Genomic DNA, 22,993 nt, shown 5'->3' on the forward strand with positions numbered 1-22,993 from the left:
CGTGTGTTTATCATGCGACTCCCAGGCCCATGGGGGAGCCAGTTCAGTGATTGCATTTAACAAATATTCTTAGTTCTTAATCATATAAAGGAACTTTGGATCCATTTGGTTAAAATGTAGCACTTAAGAAGGGAAGCAGTTGGGGAAAAAGGAGCGCCTGGGGCCTCACTCGGAAGGGCTTGTGTTCCCTGGGAGACACTGGGACTGTGCTCCTTGGGTGGCCTGGAGTATTGTCCCTGGGGGAACAGCGTTGTCAGGCTGCACAAGGAGCATGTGCCAGGACATGGCATCCACCAACCCATGTTCTTCTTCTTTGGCAGGTCTCCTGTGATGGCCGGTGGACTGTTCGCTGTAGATCGGAAGTGGTTCTGGGAGCTGGGCGGGTACGACCCAGGCTTGGAGATCTGGGGAGGGGAGCAGTATGAAATCTCGTTCAAGGTGAGCCGGCTCTCCAGAAGGCTTCTTCTGGGCACAGCCTCCAGGGTGCCTGTCTCAGCAGGAGCCTGCCTGGTGGGGCAAGCAGAGCTCAGAACAAGGCCCCACACGGTTGGAGGTAACAGAACTAGGTCTGCCTGATTCCACAGCCCATGCTCTGACCCCACTATGTTTTATGGGCCTCTTGGGACATGGAAAGTGCAGCTGAGAGGAAAATTAGCCTGAGATGTTGGCTGCAGTCTCTCACCCTTCTCAGTTTTTGCCTCTTCCTAGGTCTATTCCTAATTTACTTACTCTGCAACCTCTTAGTGAATTGACTTAATAACAGTCTAAGTCAGAAATAGCCAATCAGTTTCCTCTCCCGGACAACTCTGACCCATTGATAGAATGGGTCAGGTTCTGTGTCCATAAGTATTCTGGGGCTTTGTTCAAGCTTATTAGAAAGAGTGGTGATTGATTGGTGATATCTGCCATGGGTGTGACTTTGGTGGGTGATGGCATATATGACATTCATTTAGTATCCCTAAGCCATGCAGTCTAGTTTTCCAAATGTCACATCCATGTGGGTACAGTGAAATCACACATGAAGAATCAAAAGAGTTTTAACTTCACGGTTTTCCAATCCATCAGTTAAACAAGCTTAACTTATGAGGTAGTCCTCCAGCTTTGTTCTCAGACTCACGTCTGAGTTGTGAGTCCTTACCAGAAGGTAAACTTCAATAAGACAAAGATCTTTTTGTGTTTGACTCACTGCTGTTTCCCAAGTACCTGAAATGGAAATGGCACTTAATAAATATTTGCTGTTGATTCAATACTCAGAGCAGGTGTATCACTGGGCAGAATCAGCCTCCAAAGCTCCTAAGTGGCTCCTTGATCTAGAAGTCCCCCTTCAGAAGCCCCGTCCATGGAGAATAATGAATGGAGAAAGATTTACCCAAAGGAATTTCTAAACCCAAAATGATTTCATTCTGTGTGTTTCAAAGACCCATGTACTGATGCCTATCGGCAATTATGACAAAACAAATGGTATTTTTCTGTGCACAGTTTACTTACAAAGGATTTGGAAATGAAGCCATATTGGAAGTCTCTCATCTGGGAGGGCAAAGGAGGCTGGTTTGTGTTTCCATTTGATCCAATTATGTCCGTCACTCTCCAGAGGAAATGACACGGTATAATGAGGAGGCTCCCAGGGTCTGTAAAGGAGACTTTTCTCCCTTGGCGTTCCCTCCCCTGGCTTTGAGAAGAGGAGTTCCTAGAGCCAGCAACAGCCCATCTGCCAGTGCATTGTCTCCCAGGTCCCTGCAGAAAGCCTGCCCACAGGGCCGAAGGGAACAGGCAGGCCCATTCATATGCTGGCAGCTCCTCACTGGATTACGGGTGCTCGCTTTCAGAGCCAGAACTGGGCATTTACGAAGGGCCAAATTTCCTCTGTTTAATCTCGGCTAAATCCCTTTTCTTCTTGGTGACAGAGAGAAGAGACTAGTCTGAAAGGATTGAGTGTATTTTCAGAAATTAAGATAAATCGATACATGCCATGGGGGCTGAGCGATGAATAATTTGGCTCTGATTCCAGACCAGGCTGTCTATTCTAATGGGAAAACCCCAGAAGTTGTTCCAACAGCTCTAAAATTTCTCAAAGAGTCAGTGACTCTCTTTTCCTTCTTCCTGCTCTTTCTCTCTCCCTCTCTCACCGCTCAGAGCAAAATTCTCATGTGTGGAGGTCAGAATCTTCCCAGTTCTAAAAGTTAGGCAAGTCTTTAACTCCCCAGCGTGGCCTTCAACTAGCTTCACAAGCCGGCCCCTGCCTGTCCCCTCACCTTCCCCCTTTTCCTCTTACCCATTGCATTAGTCTGGATTCTTGGTTACAGGTTACCAAAACCCACTCAATCTGGTTTCAACCCAAAATCAGAACTGAAAGGGCTCATACAACTGAAGTTCCAGGACTGACCTGTCCCCTGGCTCTGCTTTTGTTTGGGCCGCCTCCCCCTCAGGCAGGCTTTTGTTCATCAAGAGCCCCCCAGTCCTATGCAAAGAGAGTTCCTCTTTCCCCCATCCTGGGGAAGTCCCACAGAGTCTCACTGGCCTGCTCTCCCATGCAGCATTCTGATTGGTGGCTGCAGTCACATGTCCATGGAGCCAGGAGGGGTGGGACAGGCAGGTTCCCCCCAGGTGGGAGAAAAGATGTGGGGCCAGGGCAGGCCACAGATGTCCAACTCACCAGGCATACAGGACTGCTCATAAGCCTGGCTATCTTTGGCACTGTTCCTTTTCCTGAATCTGGCCAACCCACCCTCATCCTTTGCTCTCGGCTCACAAAGATGTCATCCTCTCGGCCTCACCTGAGCTCCCCACGCTGCTTAGGAAGCACCCAGCATTGCACTCCACATCCCCGTGCTCCCAGGATGGCTCTGAGTACCCCGTGCTGGCATGACCAGAGGATCTGCCTGTCTTCCCTGCTAGATTCTGAGGTCTCTGGAGGTAGGGAGTGGATCTTGTCCACCTATACACCCCAAGTCTCTGGCCCATGTATGTGTTTCAAATAACCCTTAGTGGCATCACTTCCAACTGATAACCCTTCCTGTACACTGCCCTTCCCAGACATATATCACCATTTTTGGGTGATGGTGTGTGGTAGAAAAGAGCTCAGGGAGAAGGCTGTCCATCATCTGGGACCCTGTAGGCCTCACATTCCAGATGGTACTGATAAAATTCTCCTTCCTACCTATGAGATATAGTCAAATAAGGTGCTGTGTGCAGAGCTCTTTGATGCACACAGACATGAGGAGCTGTGTGGACTGGGCAGTGGCAGCATGATGAGAAGAAAGGAGACTTCAGTGTCCCCAGAAGGCAATGGTTAGAATATCTTCAGCTATGACACACAGGAGAGAGAAAGTATCAAAGCAGGACAGCATGACCGAACAACAAACTAGAGTGAGAAAAATACAGGCTTTGAGGCAATGTAAGTAGATACGTCTTTTGTGAACAGCAATTTGGCAAAATCCATTACATTTCAGAGTAAGCACATTCTTTGACCCAAAATTTCATGTCCAGGAGTTAATCCATGAGAGACAGCACATAGATGAGCAAAGATTTAGGTAGAAGCTATTCGTTGAAGCTTTACTTACTATAAGGTAAGATTGAAAATGACCGGCATGCATGTCCTTTGGAGATAAGTAAGTTAGTGTGTCTCAACACTGAATGTGATATAAAAGAAGCTAGATGTCTCCAAAATTAAATTTTTAAAAAATGAGTGGAAAATTGTATATATAATATACTCATGTTCAGTTTTTTAAAATACAACAATTACAGAGAAAAAACTTAGAATATCTTTATACTGGCTATTGTTTATTGAGTGCTTACACTCAGTGTGGTGTGAGGCCCCGTGTTTGGCATGCATTCTTTAATCCTCATAATCTACCCAAGGCAGGGCTCGCATTCTTCCCACTTTACAGATAAAGAAACTGGGGCTTAGGTTAAATCACATCCCAAAATGATGGCCAATGCCATGAAGTCTTCCTGTCCCTCCTAGCCTTTCAAGGTGGGAGGGCTACAAAGTCTAGCTGTCCCTCTCGACCTAGTGTGTGCCTGTAACAGCAAATGTGTTCATCATAAGTACATACTATGGTATTAATTCTGTAATCAGGAAAAAAGTTATTTTATAACTAAGCAGAAGGAAAAAATGTTGAGTTCTCAGCACTTCCAGCCTGCCCCCTCTCCATATGCATTCCAGCACATTGTTTGAGCCATTTTCAAGTGGAAGGATGAGCTTCCCCATGAGTCAGCAGTGAGGGGACTCCCAGAGAAGGCCTGAGTCCACCAAGAGCACCTCTGCAGGATCTGCTCCAGGAGGTGGGGGCAGGTCCTTCTACCCTTGGAGAGATGTGGATGGGTCTGAGGGTGTCATGATGCAGTTTGCGGGGCACAGGGAGTGATGAAAGCCACATGAGGGGATGAAGGGAAGGATGCTCCCCCCCTGCAGATGTCAGGAAGGTCTCTGAGCCTTGTTCCCAGAGGAAACCCCATTCTGTCTCTTCACCTGTCTCTTCACGTCTTGGCTCTTTCATTGCTAAAAATTATAATAATAACTTCTTCAAAATTTTGATAAAAGAACTAAATGGCAGGATATACTTATTTGCCCTGGAGCCAGACGAAAAAGGAGGCACGTTACATGGTAACTGTTGTGATCATGCCCCTCATGTTAGGTAGAGAGGCAGAACGGCATGGGATTAAGTACATGGGCTTCAGAATCAAACAGCCTGTTCACTCCAAGCTCAATCAGTTAACTGCTGTGTGACCTTGGGAAAGTGACTTAACCTCTCTGGACTTAACTTCTTCATCTGATTTAGGGGTTAGACTAATCCTTACTTCATAGTGTGATTGTGAGCATGATATTAGCCATGATATATTAAAAGCTCAGCTCAGTGCCTGGAACATAATAAATGGTTGCTAAATGGTAGCTGTTAATGTCCGCATTATGTGGCCATTATGATGGGGCTGTGGCTGCGGCTGCAGGAAAATGAGTGGTAAGAGCACTGATGCTGATGAGACAGAGGCCAAAGGCTTTGGCTTCAGGCCCAGCCCTGGAACAAACTCTCAATGAGACCTTGGTCTCTTCTGCCCTTTCTGCTGAACTTTTATTTCCTCATCTCCAAAAGGGCAGTAATAATACTAAATTCATAGGGCTGTTAGGAGATACAGTATGAACTGACAGGCACATCTACCTGAGGGAGGTTGTCGCTATCCAGTACGCAGTGGCTCTCAAAGTGTGGTTTCTAGACAAACATCTAATGCATCACCTGGGAGCTTGTGAGAAATGCAAATTATCAGGCTCCACCCCAGGCTGCTGAGTCAGCCACTGCCAGTGGAGCCCAGCCAACTGGGTTTAACAAGCCCTCCAGGTGATGGTGGTGCTCACTCGAGGTTGAAAATTGCAGCTGTAATGAATAGGTGGGGTCATGTACAAAAAGATGCTCAGGCTTGGGTGTGGGAGGAAAGAGTAGCTGGGGTCCTCAAACTTTTTAAACAGGGGGCCAGTTCACTGTCCCTCAGACTGCTGGAGGGCCGGACTATAGTTTAAAAAAAAAAAAAAAAAAACTATGAACAAATTCCTATGCACACTGCACATATCTTATTTTGAAGTAAAAAAACAAAACAGGAACAAATACAATCACACCGCCTCATGTGGCCCGCAGGCCATAGTTTGAGGACCCCTGAAAGGGTAGGTTGGTTGATAGGTTGGCCAACAGGTTCCAACACCTTAAGCTTTCACGACTGTACATACATCATTGGGTCTGTTCGTGGTAGCTGGTTTCTGTTCCACTTCTTCCTGCAGAGTTTCAGAGCAAAGCTGACCAATGACCAGGTCATGTGTGAATGAATGAATGAGTCAATGTTTGTATTAGGTTTCAACAATCATGGAAAGAAAAACACATGTGCTCCCGGGGCAGAGAAGTGAGCGCATTGCAGCTGGTTCCCAGCAGTGTCCACACAGGGAGCCCAGGGGATGCAGAGAGGGTAGGAGGCAACAGGAACAGGGGGCAGAGGGCCTTGACTGCAAGCCACAGGGGACCCCTCTGATCTGCTGTTAGGAATCTTTGGTCAGGACCAGGCCCTAGAGAGATTAAGCCGGGAAGGCACAGTCTCCATGGAGCTCTCAGATCTACCAAATTCTAAAGGACCTAATCCTACATTCCCTTCTGGGTTGTGCTGTTTATGAGCTGAGGAACACTGGGGAGGGCATTTGATCTCAGGAGGGCCTCAGAGTCCTCACATGTCCTTCACAGGTTGCTATAAAACTGCTGTATTCCTAATCTGAGTTACAACCTAATGTAAGATAACCACGCACTGTTGTTGAAAGGCAATATTGTTGAAGTAGTCAAATATTTACTTAGATATACATGCTTAAGACCATTTTACATGAAAATACTATATTAATTTAGAAGTAAATGAAACTAGTTTTTAAAGCAAAATTGTTCTTTTCTACCCTTTTTTTTTCAACCAACTGCATCTAGGAACCAACATAAATGTACAAAACAAGCAAGACTGAGGTTGTCATCTCATGCTGGTGATACTTCTTGAAACAGTATCTCATTGTGCAAAACAAACAACACTTTCAAATATGAATTTCTTTCCTGAGGGGACCTGGGTGGCATGCATGCAGTCCCCGCCACCAGTAGAGACAGGTGCCATTGTCTGAATGACACCATGTAGATAGCTCACAGTATCATCTGAGCTTCAGGGTTACCTCATGTTAGCCTCACCACAGCCCTAGGAGGTAGTTATTTTTCCCATTTTGCAAGTCAGGCTTTCAGGCTTAACAAAACTCACTTAAGAGCCTGAATTAGACCTTGGTTCTGTCTAACTCCTGAACCAAGCTTATAACCACTACCCCAAGTGCCTCCTGAACACACAGTTAACACCAAAAAAAAAAAATTTTTTTTTTTTTTTTTTTTTGCAGTTTTTGGCCGGGGCTGGGTTTGAACCCGCCATCTCCGGCATATGGGGCTGCCGCCCTGCTCCTTTGGAGCCACAGGCTCCGCCCTTAACACCAAAAATTGATGACAATTATTATCATATGATTTCTCCCCAGGTGCAACTGATTAGGGAGTGAACTTCATAGGTGTCCTCAGTGGAGGACCCAGCAGGAAAACCCATGGCTGGCTGCAGTCTCTTCCTTGCCTGGCAGCAGGTCTGGTGGCGTGGGATTCCTGGTTGGTTTCCAGGCAGCCATTCCTTGACAGAGGCAGGTTCTGCTCCAGCTCCTGCCTGCTCAGGCATCCCCTCCGAGGATGGGCCCTTCTGCTTCTCTCTCTCTCTCTCTCTCTCTTTCTCTCTCTCTCTCTCTGGGTCCCACTGTGTTTTCCTGATACATATCACTTGTTTCTTTCCTTCTCAGTTTAGGAGATAAGAGCAAGTAATTGTCTTTTATAGACACTGTAATGAAGCCTGTCATCACATAAAAGAAGTTTGCTAATAAAATAAATCAAAGCAACAATGAAAATGAATGGGGAGCAGGCTTTCACAATTAGATTTGTGCTTGTCTAGAGGCATGATGCTTCCAGTGAGAGCACGCCCGCAAGGGGAGTAAAAGGGCACCAAGGAATGGGCTGCAGGATGTCTGGGAGCTCCCTGTGGTGGAAAAGCAAGGCTTCCCAAGCACAGCTGCATCCCCCACCAGGCCATGAGGGCGGAAGTTAGGGAGGGCACAAGGCAGGGAGAAAGTGGACGCCAGGTAACACAAGCAGGGGAACTGCAAAAATATCATCTCAGAGGCCTGTATTTGTTCCCATCTCAAACAAGATGGGCTCCCAGTCCAAAGTGGTCCGGCTGCTGCCAGCCGAGCAGTGCCCCTTCTCTCTGCCACCAGCTGCACCCTCTTCCTGCCAGGTGGGTAAGGACAAGGCCCTTGACTGGCCAGGACCCAAATGGTGTGCAGTGACTCTGCCCCACCTCACCTGGCCCTGTCATTCTCCTGGTCAGCTGCAGGCTTTGCCACCAAGTCAGCAAGAACCACTATTTCCTCTCTCTGAGCCTGAGTTTCTCCACTTGGAAAATCAGGCCATGAAAGAAAAGCATGATATAATTGGGCGAAGGAGCAAATGAACTTCAAGGTGGTGGTTTTTCTCATCTTTTCACACGCAGAAAGGACTAACATTGATCAGGTTCTCTAGGAGCCAGGCATTAAGCTAAGCTCTCGCCTCACTGTCTTGTGCCATCTCAGCAGACTTGTGAGATTCTCACCCCCCTGGCACAGATGAGGGCAGCGAGGCTGCTCAGGCTGAGTGACTTGCACAAGGCCTGGGATCTGTGACGCACTCGGGCCAGCTCCCTGCCCAGGCAGGTGTGAAACCATTCCATGCCCCCAGCTTTTCTCTGTGTCAGCCTGCCCTTGGAAGGAGAGTCCCCTCCAGTCTTGAGATCTTGCCTCTCAGTGGCAGAGCTGAGAGTCATTTGTCACAAGAAGTAGGTAACTGAGCCGTGGCCATGATGGTGATGCTTTCTCTGGTGTGCCACTTCACCCCACACACACCCAGCCAGGATCCAGCCTGAAAGAGATGGAGTTGGGACCTTCTGCCCAGAAGATAATAAAACCTGCTCCCTGCTCCCTGCTCCCTGCTCTTGTTAAGATTACTATAAAAGGAGCAAAAAAGACACAGTGCATTTCCTCTGGAGACCAAAGAACTGACGACAAAATGAGATTCATCCTTCTCTCTAGTTAAATCCTTATTCCCAAGAATTTACATCAGTCTTGACTCATTTCCTCCTTTGTGAATTCTGCAAGTATGGATGGATTGAGTGCCTCTTCTGGGCAGAGCTATGCCAGGCAGATAGAACAGATGAGACCCCTGCCTACACAGACCCCAAATCCAGGGGGCACAAAGAGGTTGAGAAGTACTGTTATGCTGAAAGTGACAGAAAATTATCTTAAACTGGCTGTAGCCTAGAAAAGGAGGCAAGAGTGGGCTGTCTTCAGCCCACCTGGTTCCAGGTGTTCAAACAGGTGTCTCTCCCTCTCTCCTTTGGCACTGTGCCGGCCACATTCATAGGCAGGCCCGCCTTCCCTTTTTGGCCCTAGAGGTGGCCACTGGCAACTGCAGTCCACTGACCCCTTTGCTCTCCATCGAAGAGAAAAGTGTGTGGCCATCTGTCATATCAAGCCCCAGAATGCATAGTGACCATCAAAAGTACCCCTGACTCTGTCTTAGACCAGCTTCAGAGCCCAGAATGGTCAGGTGGCGCAGGTGGAGCCGTTGGGAGGACAGTCCTCAGAAGAGAGAAGGTGCACTGGACAGGCAAAAACAGCAGATGCCCCTGCAGGGAAATTAGACTGATATCGCACTCCTGGTAAAAGCAATAAAGCAAGGTGCTGTGTGTAGGTATAAAAGGGCAAGAAGCTGCTGAGGTGGTGGCAGGTAGGGGGACCTGAAAGGTGAGTAGCCAGGCATAGCTTGGGGTGGGGAGCACTCCAGGCACAGGCAGGAGCCTGTGGAAAGGGCGCAGACCTCAGAGAGAGGGGTGTGGTCATCAAGGAGTGGGGAGAGATGGGAGGATGCACCCAGCCTCCATGAGCAAACCCCCTGGGGCATCCTGACTGCTTGTATACGCTGCATTCTGGTTGGCCAGAGGGCATTCTGAAGGGGCGTGCTCCCAGGGACTCTGTGGCCGGCAGCAGGTAAAGCCCCACAAGTCTCTGTCTCTCTGAGGGCAGGACACAACTCTCTGGGCAGGGAAGCCATGGGGCAAACCCACCACCCCAAGCCTCCAGACGTCCCAGGAATCTGAGGGCATTCCAGATGTCTCAGACCTCTTGACAGATCAAGGTCACTCTGGTCCCTCAGGAACCTTCAGGTTCATGGCCAGGATGGTCAGGGCCGAAGAAACCAGACTTCACAGAAAAGAGAAGGATTTGGAAGTTGATCCTCCAGCTGCATAAAGTTAGGTGTCCGTTGCCAGGCAGAGGTGGGGATGCAACCTTGTTAGCTAATTCAAGTTTAATATGGCGAGGGAGCTGGACACTGGCCTGGTCAACTGCCTGGGAGACATTCAAAAACAGAGTAGGGTACGGTGCCCCACCTGCTCAGTGCTGCTCCGCCACTCGAAAGGCAGAGGGCAGCCCAGCTGCGACCCAGGCAACATCCGCCAGACAAAAGCATTGCTTCCGCATCAATCACTTTGTATAAAGGAAGAGTTATTGTTATGGGATGCTGGCGCCTGATCAATATCTCCTGCTTTGAAAATAAACTTCTTGGCTTGGCCTTGACATTAATCTACCATCAGGAGCCCATTATCTGCAGACCTGTGTTCTGTTCTATTGACTGGCTCGGGTTTTTTTCCTCCCCCAAGATTGGAATATAATTGCATTTCTCCAGACGGCACTTCTGTTAATTGCAACCCTGCGTGTTATCCCTCTCGGGAAGCCAGGGACACAGTACATATCCGGGTGGGGGAAAGAGGCAGCAGGAAATAATGGGGGACCAAGGACCCTCAGGTGCCAAGTGCAAGAGTGGCCCTTCTAGAGCCCCTGAATTAATTAAGATGTGAAGCCAATCCCAGGACCCCCATCAAGCAATGCCCACTGAAAAGGGCTCCACAGAATCAGGTTATAGAAGTCCCCAATCCTACCCTTCATTAATATATAATAGCAAGATTATTACTAATGCCCCCAAATCCAGTGTGTCCAACCATGGCTACAGCCCTGCTCAGCCAAAGATAAGCTGCCTATATCTGGATTGCTCAAGAGCTCCCCAGGTTTTCTCGCCTCCAGACCCACGCCCCAGCACAGGCCATTCCCCACTCCACAGGCAGAGGCAGAGTCCTCTTTGTGAGACACAGTTGGGTTATGTAATCTCCCTCACTGGAGGCTTCTGTGACAAGTCCCTGTTCTTCTCTATAATACACCCCCCCCCCCCCAATCTCTCTCCCCTTTGCTTCCCAAGCTCCAGATTCCAGCAGTGACTTTGCCAAGCCTGGCCCTTCCCAGGGCCATCACAGGAGCTCTTTCTCCACCTGTTCTCTCACTGTCACTCTACCTTATTGTCATTTCAGTCCTACCTCAAATATCCCCTCTCAAGTGAGGTCTTCCCTGCCCGTCGAGGGTGAAGCAGCTTCGCGTACATCCATTCAAGTCTATCCGATGGCCTTGCTTTGCCTCCCTTATAACACATGTTGCCCTCTGAAAGCATCTTCCTGAGTTAGTAACCTAGAGCTACTGGAAAAAAATTCCCAAATGTGCTATATTCTGCCACATATAATGCATACTTTATTGCCCAAACTTTTGAGAGAAAAATAAGGATGTGCATTATACACGGCTCAGGAGCAGGGGAGCCCAGCGGGTCTCTCTGGGCACTATGCTTCTTGCCTGGGCCCACTGGGTACACAGGGTCCAGTCTGGGTGGATCTGGGTGGGAGTGGTCCATAGAAACTTACAACAAGTACAGCAAAAAGGGGAGAGGGGCAGTGGGGAGCTGGCAAGGTGGGGTGCAGCTCAGTTGCACAGGGAGGACTAGGAGCCCTATGTAGGCCCCAGGGCCCCACCTATTGGCTGAGTGGCCCATGAAGCTCCCGCCCCATGGGACACACCCCAGCTGTGTCTCTCCTAATCAAGAGCCAGCCATTTTCTTGAGGGATATTTCCTGAGAGTTTGGGCCAAAGATGAGGGTTCACATTATACATGGGTATATGTTTTACATGGCAAAGTATAGTATTATTGTGTATTCTTAACACAATAAACAGTTGTTATCTCCCAGTCTCTCTAGGCCTGCAATTTGAGAGTAGCTTAGTTTGATAGTTGTGGCTTGGCTTTATTGTCACGTTACAGTTGGATATGAGCAGGGCCACAGTCATCTGCAGGCTGGACTGGGACTAGCACACTGCTTCAAAGGAGGCCCACTGACATGACAGCAAGTCAGTACTATTGTGGGAGACCTCAGCTCTCATCACATGGACCTCTCCATAGCGCTGCTTGAGTGTCTTCAAACATGGCAGCTGCTCCTCCAAAGCAAGTGGTCCCAGAGAGAAAGGTGGAGGCCAGAGTGTCTTCATGACTCCCATTTCTGCAGTATCTTATTAGTTACACGTGTCAGTCCTCACATGACTCATTTGGGAGGCAACAACACAGGGACACAAATACTAGAAGGTGAGAATCTTAGGAGCCATCTTGGAAGCAACCACACTCCCCTTCCCTGAGAGCAGCAGCCTGGCTGACTTATGCCGAGATCTGTGTCCCCAGCTCAATGTTTTGCATGTAGCTGGTTCTCATAAGCATCAGCAAGTGTGTGAATTAATAATTTGTGTCTAACACTACGACTGTGTGCCAAGTCTTGTGTGAAAACCTTGCCATACCATATCTCATGCCCTAGTCTCACCTCATCGAATACTTTACAGGAAACTGAGTCTCGAGAAATGAAGTACCTTGATCAGAGTTGTAGGCTGGTATGTGACTAAGCCAGGATTTGAACCAAAGTGTGCCAAGGGGTAAGGAGGATCCGTTTAGGCTAGGTGCCTCAGTAAGCGTGAGTCCGTGTCAGTTATATTTGTTAATAATTCCTCAATTACGGTCAGACTAGTATATAGTCAAACCCAGGAACTCTTATGATGCCAGATACTCCTCCCTGGGAGGGGGACATGGGGATAACCAACAGCTCCCACAGTGCAGTCTCACCCAGCTGCTCAGCTTGGCAAGCCAGACTGCAGAGAAAAGTCGGGAAGGGACTGGAAGAACTCTGTGGCACCCAGCAAGCGGTTTAAAGATGGAGGAGGAAACTTCAAAATGGAATGCCAGAAGCAGTAAATACACAGAGCCTATGTACCACCCTGTCCTCTAATCCTTGTGGCTGATGTCACCGTGCAATCCTCATCATCTTTCCCACCAGGCCCCTGATGCCACTTTAGAATCCTTCTAACACAGCACTCCAGACATCTATAGGTTTAGAGCTCAGACACTGGAGGTAGCTAAAACTGGGCTTAAATTCTGGCTCCACTGCTTACTGACTGCGACCTTAGGTAGGTTCCTTAGCTTCTCCAGGGCTCCATCTCAGCATCTGTAAAATGGAGCTGTTCTATTACCTCCTTTACAGGTTTTCTGAGGAGGCCAGAGTGTAGCTGTGCTGTGACACTCGTGGCCTGGTGTTTGGCTCTGATGAGCACTTGTTACTGTCACCTGTTTCTACTGCAGCTCTTGCAATGGTTTTCCCACGTCATTAGTTCCGTGATCCGGGTTTCGGTAGACAATCCAGGCTGATGCTTTCGCTGAATGCACTAAGGGATGCTGGTTGTTGAGGGGATACTAACGTGGAAGCGAAAACATCATCTTCTCTCTCCCTTCCTACCCTGCAGGTGTGGATGTGCGGGGGCCGTATGGAGGACATCCCCTGCTCTAGGGTGGGCCATATCTACAGGAAGTATGTGCCCTACAAGGTCCCTGCTGGAGTCAGCCTGGCCCGGGTAAGGTGGTGGTGGCTTTCCTGGGGGTAGGGGAGAAAAGAAGTTGGCCTAGGCCCACCACCATCACTGAGGCACCCTGGGGCCCCAGGCCGGGTGATCACTAGGTGTGAGGATATGTCCTCATTCTCCAGATGAAATCCAATGTAAAAGGACTTAAAGCCCTACTCTACCACTTATTGGCCTGTGTGACCTTGAGAGCGCTGCTTAACTCCTCTGAGCCTGGAGCTAGCTAATTCTTTCCAACTCTTAGCATTGCCAGGAGAATTAAGGACATGATACAGTTGCCCAAAGTGTAACAGAGGACGCGACCTTAGGTGGCAGACATAGGAATGCCTTTTTTTTTTCATGTGTTTAAGTTAAAGTGGATCAGAAATGAATGTGTAATAGGGTAGCAAACTGAGGAGTTCACTGACATTATTACTTAGAATAAGGCTACAGTAGATGCAAAGTTAGACCAGGGGTGATCTAAAGAAATGTGTTAAAGCTGGGCAAGGTGGCTCACGCCTGTAATCCCAGCACTGTGGGAGGCCGAGACCAGTGGATTGCCTGAGCTCACTGGTTTGAAACCAGCCTGAGCAAGAGCAAGACTCTGTCTCTAAAAATAGCCTGGTGTTGTGGTGGGCACCTGTAGTCCCAGCTGCTTGGGAAGCTGAGGCAAGAGAATCACTTAAGCCCAAGAGTTTGAGGTTGCTTTGAGCTATGACTCCACGGCACTCTACCGAGGGTGACAAAGTGAGACTCTATCTCAAAAAAATAAGTAAATAAATAAATAAACAGGTTAGAGAAATACTAATACATGTGCGGTGGGGTGTTTGGGAAAACTTCAGGATTTATAAGTTCCTGGTGGGGACCTACCCCCTCTCTACTTTCACTTCCAAACACTGTGTGTATCAGAGGGTTTCACAACATCAAGATAATTTGTATTAAATTGGCCACTGGCTACAAATGAAAATTTGTTAGCCAGAGGTTTTTTGTTTCTGTTTTTGTTTTTTTGGGAGTAGGGTATTAAAAGTCTTGGAGGGAAAAATAAATAAATAAAGCAAGGTGACCACATCCCCAAAGGCTAAAGAGATTCTCAGGGAGGTTTGGGGGAGTCAGAGGGTCACGGCACCGCTTTGCCTGTGACGCCAGCCACTCTCTCGGCCCCACAAGGGGACGCGCCCCACCTACGTCCTCACAGCCACCCTCTGCCCAGGTCTCTTGACCTGTAGAATTTCAGCCCCTAGGACCTGGAAGAGCGTTGTCCTGTGACTTAAAGGCAAACTAAGAGAGGCTCAAACAGGCCACTTGTCTCTCCGGGCTCCCCTGGTGGGTGCGAACTGCGCTCTGGGCTGCGTCCCAGGCAGCCTTGGGGACCGTTGAAGGAAAGGCGGGCCAGCAGTGCCCTCTAGCGGTAACAAGTTTCTAAAGACACCCTCACCTGCCCTCTGTTTCTGGGACAGCACTCGCCAACTCTAGAGCAAGGAGGGGAGGGGTGGAAGTTCTATGATAGAGGAATCGCATGCTTCAGAAGTATTACTGGAGATCCCTGAGAAAAGTGCCAAGCAGGAAAACAGCGAACAGACCCTAAGTAAGCCCAAGGCACCGACTCTTAACAGCCCAGGGGACACACTAACCCCAGAACAAGACCAACCCTAAAGCATCCCTGTCAATTTTTAAGGCCCATTTGATAAAGAAACACTGCCATCTCCTGTTTGTTGAACCATGGATGAACTCCTTGCATACTAGCTCACTGTAGTAATGCTTATAAAAACTTCCTTAGAGTCAGGCATCTTGCAAAGCATCTTACTTATCTCACTTCATTCCCACTTGTTTTTAAACCCCATTTTAGGGCTAAGGAAAGTGAAGCACAAAGCTATTAAGTAACTAGAGCCCTATTCAAACCCAGGTAGGTCTGACAAGTACCTGGCACATAGCAATTGCTCCTTAAATAGTGACTGCTATTGTTTGTACTGGTGTCAGCATCAATATTAATACATAAGACTGGAAAGTATATTTCACCATATTATCTGAATTCTGTTTAGTCATTTCAGCTTCTTTTTTAGCTATCTGTACTGAGTCTATATCCTGGGTTAGATTAAATAGAGATAATCTAAGTGGTGCCCTGTGCCTTCTTCAAAGCTTCTTGCCCCTGAGTCCTGGGATTGTCAGGTCAATTATGTATAGGTTGGCAGAATACCTAGATCAAGCAGTGGCCTTTTATGATAGTATTTAACTACCCTCATTTAGTTGCAAATTGTATATAAAATGTTTGCTCAAACTAGCAGGCCCCTCAGCTACTAGGGAGGCTCAGGCAGGAAGATCGCTTGAGGCCAAGAGTTTGAGGTTGCTACGAGCTATGATGCCATGACACTCTACTCAGCTGGACAGAGTAAGACTCTATCTCAACAATACATAAATAAATTAAATGTTTGCTTAGAGTTTCAAGAACCAAATCCCAAGCCTTCCAGAGCACTGTCTTCTAGATCATCCTTGTCATTGATTTGAGGCAGGTGCTCTAATAATAGACCTAACTGAGCCACATAAAGAGGGACATTGAAATTGTGCAGACTCCAGAAGGACAAACAGCCAGATAGCCAGAAGGTAGCAGCAATTCAAAAACAACAAGCTGTCTGCTTTATCTTACCTAAAAAGCAAGTAGACAGTCTTGTTTTGTTTTCACTAAAATTGCTAAAAATCTTATCTCTGACTCTTATAGAAACCCATTCAAACTTGGTGAAACAAAATGGAGATTGGCAAATCTCCGTAATCAAAGTACACGCAGTGCAGTTAAGTGTCAGACAGACTGGGACTTGGAACTAGGAAGGTGTTGAGCATAGGGGGATGAGGAGCACGAAGCCCCCTGAGATCCCAAGGTCCTTTTCATGACTCTAACAAGGAGAGACATAAGGGAATTAAATGTAGAGCCCTTTTCTTTGGTCCAGTCAACTATACACAAGTTCAAGATCGGTAGGAAATAGCTCATTAGGGCAGTGCCCATAGTTTAGCGGGTAGGGCGCCGGCCACATACACCAAGGCTGGCGGGTTTGAACCCAGCCTAGGCCAGCTAAAACAACAATGACAACTGCAACAACAACAAAAAAATAGCCAGGCATTGTGGCAGGCACCTGTAGTCCCAGCTACTTGGGAGGCTGAGGCAAGAGAACCTCTTAAGCCCAATAGTTTGAGGTTGCTGTGCCCTGTGACACCACAGCACTCTACCCAGGGCAACAGCTTGAGACTCTGTCTTAAAAAAGAAAGGAAGGAAGGAGCTCATTAAATCATATTTGGAAAATGCAGTAATGTAATGTTAATTAAAATATTAATTAGAATTATTATTAAAATACTATGATGTTTGATCCTTTAAAAATAACACTGGCAAATTTCAGCAGCTTTCCATGGTCAAATTGGCCAGCCTTGCCTTTGATTCTTCATTAGCCCCTTCGCTCAAGCAGGTTAGGCAGTGAGCCAAAGGACCTCGGTAGACACACTGGGAAAAGGAGAGGAAATACTGTGTTTCAGAGTGCTCTGATATGCAGGCTCTCTTAGACCTTCCATTTCCTCTGGGCACAGTTTTATTTTAAATTAAGCACAGCCTTTTCACTACAGGAGCCTGGTGAGAATAATACTATTCCTGAACTATTTTCTAACCCACTGTGGACTCTTAGGCACTATGGAAGAATTAGGTTGTAACAGCAAGGAAATTCCTAGTCCCAGACTCAAAGCCAGCAAAATTGGAGACCTGGTGAATTTGTCTCCAGTGCAGAGGGGAGTCCGTCACGTTACGTCCCTTCCCCCTTACTCAGGAATCAGCCAACTGTTTTTGTATGGCCTCTGAGCTAAGAATAGTTTTTACAATTTTAAATCTTTTGGGGACAGGGAAATAAGGAAATCAAAAGAAAAGAAACATTTTGTGACACATGAAAATCAGACTTCAATGTCCGTAAGTTTTATTGGAACAAGCCACACTGTTTATATGGTGTCTATGGCTGCTTTATAGCTACATCAGAGCTGCAGCCATATGGTCTACAGGGCCTAATTATTTACTATCTGCCTCTTTACAGAAAACATTTAAACACTGTGACCCCGCCTCACCTTCTGCTCCTAGAGTGGTCCTTCCCACTTAGGTGTGAATGACTGATAACAGCTGAAAGCCTAACTCCCCTTCATGCTCAAAATCAAAGAGGAAAATTTGATTGCAATAGGGAAATAAAACCTTAAGATAGAGGTAATGGCTGAAGAGTTAAATTTGGGCTGGGGGTGAGGGAAGTAGTGCTCCTGGCAACATCTAGGGATTGAAGGAAGATATTTTAGAGCTGGGAATTTCCTCTGAACTCTGAAGTTGGACTCTCTGTTATCCGCTGTCAAAGAGACACACTATATAGTAACTACACTGCAGATGGAACAAGGAATTTTCAGCACAATTCGATATAAGAATTCACTCTTCCCCAAGTTTGCTCACAAACAGGATGTTTCATCACCTGCTGCTTCTACTTGCCAATAATGTGGGGTTTGGGGAGGGGTGTTTGTTTGTTTTGTTTTGTTTTACTGATTATCCTTGTCCTTCATAATAAAAGTAGCAGGAACCTTTATGCCTCAAAGGATTATTTAAAAGTCCATTTGCTGGAAATTATATCTTTGCTTACAAATTATAATTTGCTCCTATCATGCAACTTGGTTAAAACTCTTTTAGTTGAAAGTGACAGCAACCCAGGTCAAATTGACTTGAGCAAAGAGGGAATTTACTGGAAAGTATTGAGGTAGCTCTGGCTTCAGATACAGCTGGATTCCAGTGCTAAAGGAGGAATGTGTTCTTGGATCTGGACCTGAGCTCTGCTTCATTCAGGGCTGATTTCATCCTTGGACAGGCTTTCCTCATGTGGTGCCCATATGGTCCAGCAGCTCTGGCTGGCATCCTACCCAGCAATCCAAGCAGAAACAGAGCAATTCTTCCTAGTCAGTCTAGCAAAAACTCCAAAGCTAATGCCTATTGGCTGTCACATGCCCACTGCTGGCCAGTCCCTACGTCTGAGGGTATCTCTGTTCACATTAGCCATGCTGAGTCGTGTACCTTTCCTCCAGCCACATGAACTGACACAGAGACAGGTGTGGCTCCCCAGGGGAAAATTAGTGGGAGGCTATCACTAGAAAGAGAGGGGATGGAAGACGGGCAGACAAAACAACAGCAGTCTGTTTTTCAGCTCCAAATCGTAAAGTCCTTAAAACATGCATAAATAATAAGTAGAAATTCAGAGGTTAAAAACATGGCAGGACTGGGATTTTTGAACATAAAATAAGAAAGGTTGACTTCAACCTGCCAGAACCCTTCGTACTTCACACCTGGGGAGAGACTGACCTTTCTGTCTGTCTTTCTTCCCCCACCCCCAACTCCAGAACCTTAAGCGAGTGGCGGAAGTATGGATGGACGAATATGCTGAGTACATTTACCAGCGCCGACCCGAGTACCGCCACCTCTCTGCTGGGGACGTAGCAGCCCAGAAAAGGCTCCGCACCTCCCTCAATTGCAAGAGTTTCAAATGGTTTATGACCAAGATTGCCTGGGACCTGCCCAAGTTCTACCCACCCGTGGAACCTCCAGCAGCAGCCTGGGGGGAGGTGAGTCTACCGGACAGGGCCAGCTCCATAATTTGCCAAGCCCAGCGCTAAATGCAAGGGTGGACTCCTTGTTTACAAGACAGGACATTTCCTAAAAGGTATGAATATAAACTTTCCTTCCCAGTCTCTCTCTAGCATTGTCTTGGTGGTTTTTTATTTGCTCTTTAATGTTTTAGGTATAAAAAAATTAAAACGTTAAAATATTGGCATGAATTTTTACTTCTCATCTTTATATTATGTGGTGCCGTTTTTAAATGCAAATTAACAGCATGTTGCTTGTCTTCAGAATGGATAAAGTGACATGATCTGTAGTTCATATTTCATGCATGCATAGGTATTACTCACCAGGACAATGAAAGCACTGCACAAAACTAACTCGGCTGTTTTTATTTCACTTCTTCATAATGTGTATTTTCTACCAACACTCTCTACCTTCCATTTACCAATGAGTAAAGAAGGACTGAAAGGAAAAGAACTAAGGGTCGCCTTATCTTTCTCTTTCCTACTAAAGGCTTGGCTAACACAGGGCAGAAGAGCAAGTAAGAAAGGACATGATAGGGCTCTTTGGACATTCCTGTTTCTTAAGGTGCCATTGCCCTTCTTCGTGCACCCAAAGGAAGTTTTGGTTTGAAGGGAAAGCATGGCCTCCCAGTCCTGCCAGTGCTGTAACACACTTGCCTCGTACATGCTTGGGGTCTCTGTGCTCCTGGGGCATCGCAAATGCTTGTATCTCCTGTCTCACATGCATGTCCCATTGTTCTGTTGGAGTCAACTTACAAAACACAGCTCCCAGATAAAATGTTTCAGAATCTCAAGGTAGTGACAGTGGAGCTTTGAGCCAAACCAGACCCTCCTGACTCCCAGGCCTCATGCAACTCCCATTGTAGCCCATGAAGGCCCTGCCAGAGCAGGCAGAGCAGTCTTACCAGGTAGACAAATATACCACCGTTGGTCCAGTGTCTCTAAGCTGAGAAAACCGACCCACGTATAGATGGTGATGGGGAGCATAAGAACTGTGTCTCTATCAAAAGCTCAATTTAAAGTAAAAAGGGGGAAATGTGTCAACTCATGTAGGAGCCGTGGCTTCAGATGGCCTAGATCCAAGGCCTCAAGTGTTATCAGTCTCTTTTTCCTTTCCTCTTGGGTTAGCCTCAGTTGAAGTTAGCAAGATGGCTTCTAGATGCTTCAGGCTGACAAACCCCCAGCTTGGCCATCCCAACAGAAAGCAGATGCCTCTTCCCCAACACAGCCAGCAGAGGTGCAAAAATCAAGGCTTATTCTTGCATCCTGCACCCATCTTGTGGCCATCAGGGAGGGGGGAAAGCAAGGGTAGGCTGGATGCTCTGACTGGGCTCAGGACAAGGAGCCCCGTGGAAAATCAGGATTTTGCCACCAGAAGAAGGAGAGAGGAACCAGCTCAGATTCACACAACAAATCAGAGAGACCTCCCCTGACCCAGCTGTCTGGCGAGCACAGCCAGCCCCACCCTCAGTATCTGGAAGAGGGGCTGTGTTGACCATCCTTCATGAAACGCTTCACCTCTCTACGTTTACTAACCTTCTCCCCTGGGCTAGTTCAAGTCTCCCAAGAAGTGGGTACCACAGTGGGATTAAAGGTGCAACAGATCCATTGGTGAGATGCCTCAAAGGGAAGATGAGGGGTCCCAGGGAAAGCTGGGCGAACTGGGGGCCACAAAGCTGGCCTGCCCTCTGTGAAGGCCTAGAGAAGGAAGGAGGGCTGGGGCAGGAAGAATCCCTGCCTGCAGTGAGGCTCCAAGTTAATGAATGGTTCCTAAGCCAAACCACCAATCAGAGGAGTCCAACATCTTTCAGGAATGGGCTTGCCATGGTGTCCTTGCCTCGGTGAGCAATTGGCTGGGAGCTGCCCTGGCAGACACAGAGTTCGGAACACAGCAGTGGGGCTGTTAGATTACCTGCAACAGCCACATCCCTCCACTCCTCAGACAGAACAGGTGTGCTGTCTGTAAGGCAGGAGCTGTCTGATGTGATACCAAGCACCTAGCACACTGGTCTGCCCAGAGTAGGTGCCCAGTCAGCGTCTGTTGTCTAAGCAGGTGAGCAGCCTCAGGCTGCAGACTCCAGGCCCAGTGCTCTCCTACCACACGCACCATCTGCATGGTTGCAGGGGAGGGGACCACTTTTGTTCTTCGTATCTCAGCAGTTTTGGCAGGGACTTCAGCACTTCTTGCCAATCACCTTCCCTAAAAGGATCTGGGAGAGAATGAGGGAGAAAGTGGTCTCTCACACTCTGTGAGCCCTCTAAGACCTATAGCAAAGATTCCATGTCCTTTTCTAGGGAGTTCAAAGTGTGGTTCCTGGACCACCTGCACTTGGGTCATTTGGAATGGGGGTAAAATTAAATTCCTAGGCCTTCTGGATAAAATTCTCTGGGAATGGTGCTAGAGAGTTCCCCAGTTAAAGGACCGCCAGTGCCTTACCACTAACACATGACTCTGCATGCTGTAACACATTGTTTAAAGGATGATTCTCTGTAGACAAAGCATTCCTTTGAATGGACCAGGGTGAGCTCTCTCAAGACAATTTAGAGCTTAGTCCATCTAATCTCTGCCTTGGTTTCTCCCTCCCACCCGGGCAGGGGCCCCGTGTGTACCTCTAGGTGTCTCACTGGCCCACTTTCTCCCTCCTTCCTTCCCAGATCCGCAATGTGGGCACGGGACTGTGTGCAGACACGAAGCATGGGGCCCTGGGCTCCCCTCTGAGGCTGGAGAGCTGTGTCCAGGGTCGCGGAGAGGCTGCCTGGAACAACATGCAGGTAAGAGCCACCCCTCAGGGACCAGCAGCCAGTTCTCCAGGCCATCTGCAGCCTGGAGCCTTGCTGTGGTCAGGGCTGGGTGGGAGAGAAGTGGCTCAGCAATGAGAGACCAAAGCTAGCCCAGGAGAGGAGTGGTAAGAGTTTTCTGAACACCTTACCATCAGTCTGGACTGTTTAGGTTACAAATGATGGACACCACCACAAATGGCCTTCAACAGAAAAAGTCTTATTAGTTCATGTCATTAACAAGTCTTGATGATATTGTCTCTGATTCTCCAGAATTTGCTTCCCTCTCTGCAGACTTCTTTTTCATGTGGCTCTGCCATGTTATGGCAGATGTGACCATCTGCGGCAAAGCTCTAGGGCTCTCACACACACTGTTCTGATCTGATTACATAGGAGGGAAGCAGTCATCATATTGATGGACCCGGGTCATATGCCTGCTCCTGGAGCCTGGGGGCAATGGTAGTAGAACACAGAGGGCAAGCCAGCCTTGCAACAGGTTTCAGCTTTCTGGAAATTTTTCCTCTGAGCCATAATTCAGCTGTTAAATAACCACGAGTCCACGGATTCTTGATCTGCGGGTACATTTCACTGGTCTCCTTACTGTGGACCTTCTGACATTTTGGAAGTTTGCACTGATGTAAGCCTATTAATGTGGGTCCTCTGCATAAACAGCACACGCTCTGTGAATAGACAGAACCATCCTTAGACTATGTCCACTCCTCCCTCTGAAATGCCGGATGACATCTCAGTGCATAGTGGCTCTTCTGGCTGACCCTTCTGAGCTCTACATGGTGGTGTGTGGCTGCTCCCTCCACCCCATACCAGCCTAGGACTCTAAAAGAGACTATGAAAAGCTTGAGACCTGGATAAAATGTGTGGCAGAAAGTGACACCTAAAGAGTCACTCTAATAAGCATCATGACAGTGCCTGGGCATGTGGCTATGCCAGCCTACACCTTTCCGGGTGGGAAGCAGGATCTATACCCTCTGGGGCCCTTAACCACCCTGCGAAGAGAGCTTGAGTGAGCCTTTAAAGCCATGTTTTTCAACTTTTTTTATCTCATGGCACACCTGAACCTGTAGCTAAACTTCGGCAGCACACTTAAATTATGTTGATCAAAAAAAAAGATTAAAATAGAGAATATACGTACTGTCCTTTGAATTTCTTTCAAAAATAATTTAATTAATAACTTTAAAAATTTTTGCAGCACATCAGTTGAAAT

General features: G+C 47.6%; 1 protein-coding gene across 2 annotated transcripts in view; it reads left to right on the forward strand.

Annotated features, from left to right (window-relative positions):
* Positions 1-22,993, forward strand: part of GALNT10 (polypeptide N-acetylgalactosaminyltransferase 10) — a 286,117-nt gene that overhangs the window by 236,253 nt on the left and 26,871 nt on the right. For both annotated transcript variants that reach the window (XM_053566714.1, XM_053566713.1), the window contains 4 exons: positions 321-438; positions 13,270-13,377; positions 18,751-18,972; positions 21,649-21,765. In XM_053566714.1, coding sequence (XP_053422689.1) covers positions 321-438; positions 13,270-13,377; positions 18,751-18,972; positions 21,649-21,765 — 565 coding nt within the window. The remainder of the gene's footprint in view (positions 1-320; positions 439-13,269; positions 13,378-18,750; positions 18,973-21,648; positions 21,766-22,993) is intronic.

This window comes from Nycticebus coucang, chromosome 17 (assembly GCF_027406575.1).
Source record: "Nycticebus coucang isolate mNycCou1 chromosome 17, mNycCou1.pri, whole genome shotgun sequence".
In the NCBI taxonomy this organism is placed as follows: domain Eukaryota; kingdom Metazoa; phylum Chordata; class Mammalia; order Primates; family Lorisidae; genus Nycticebus; species Nycticebus coucang.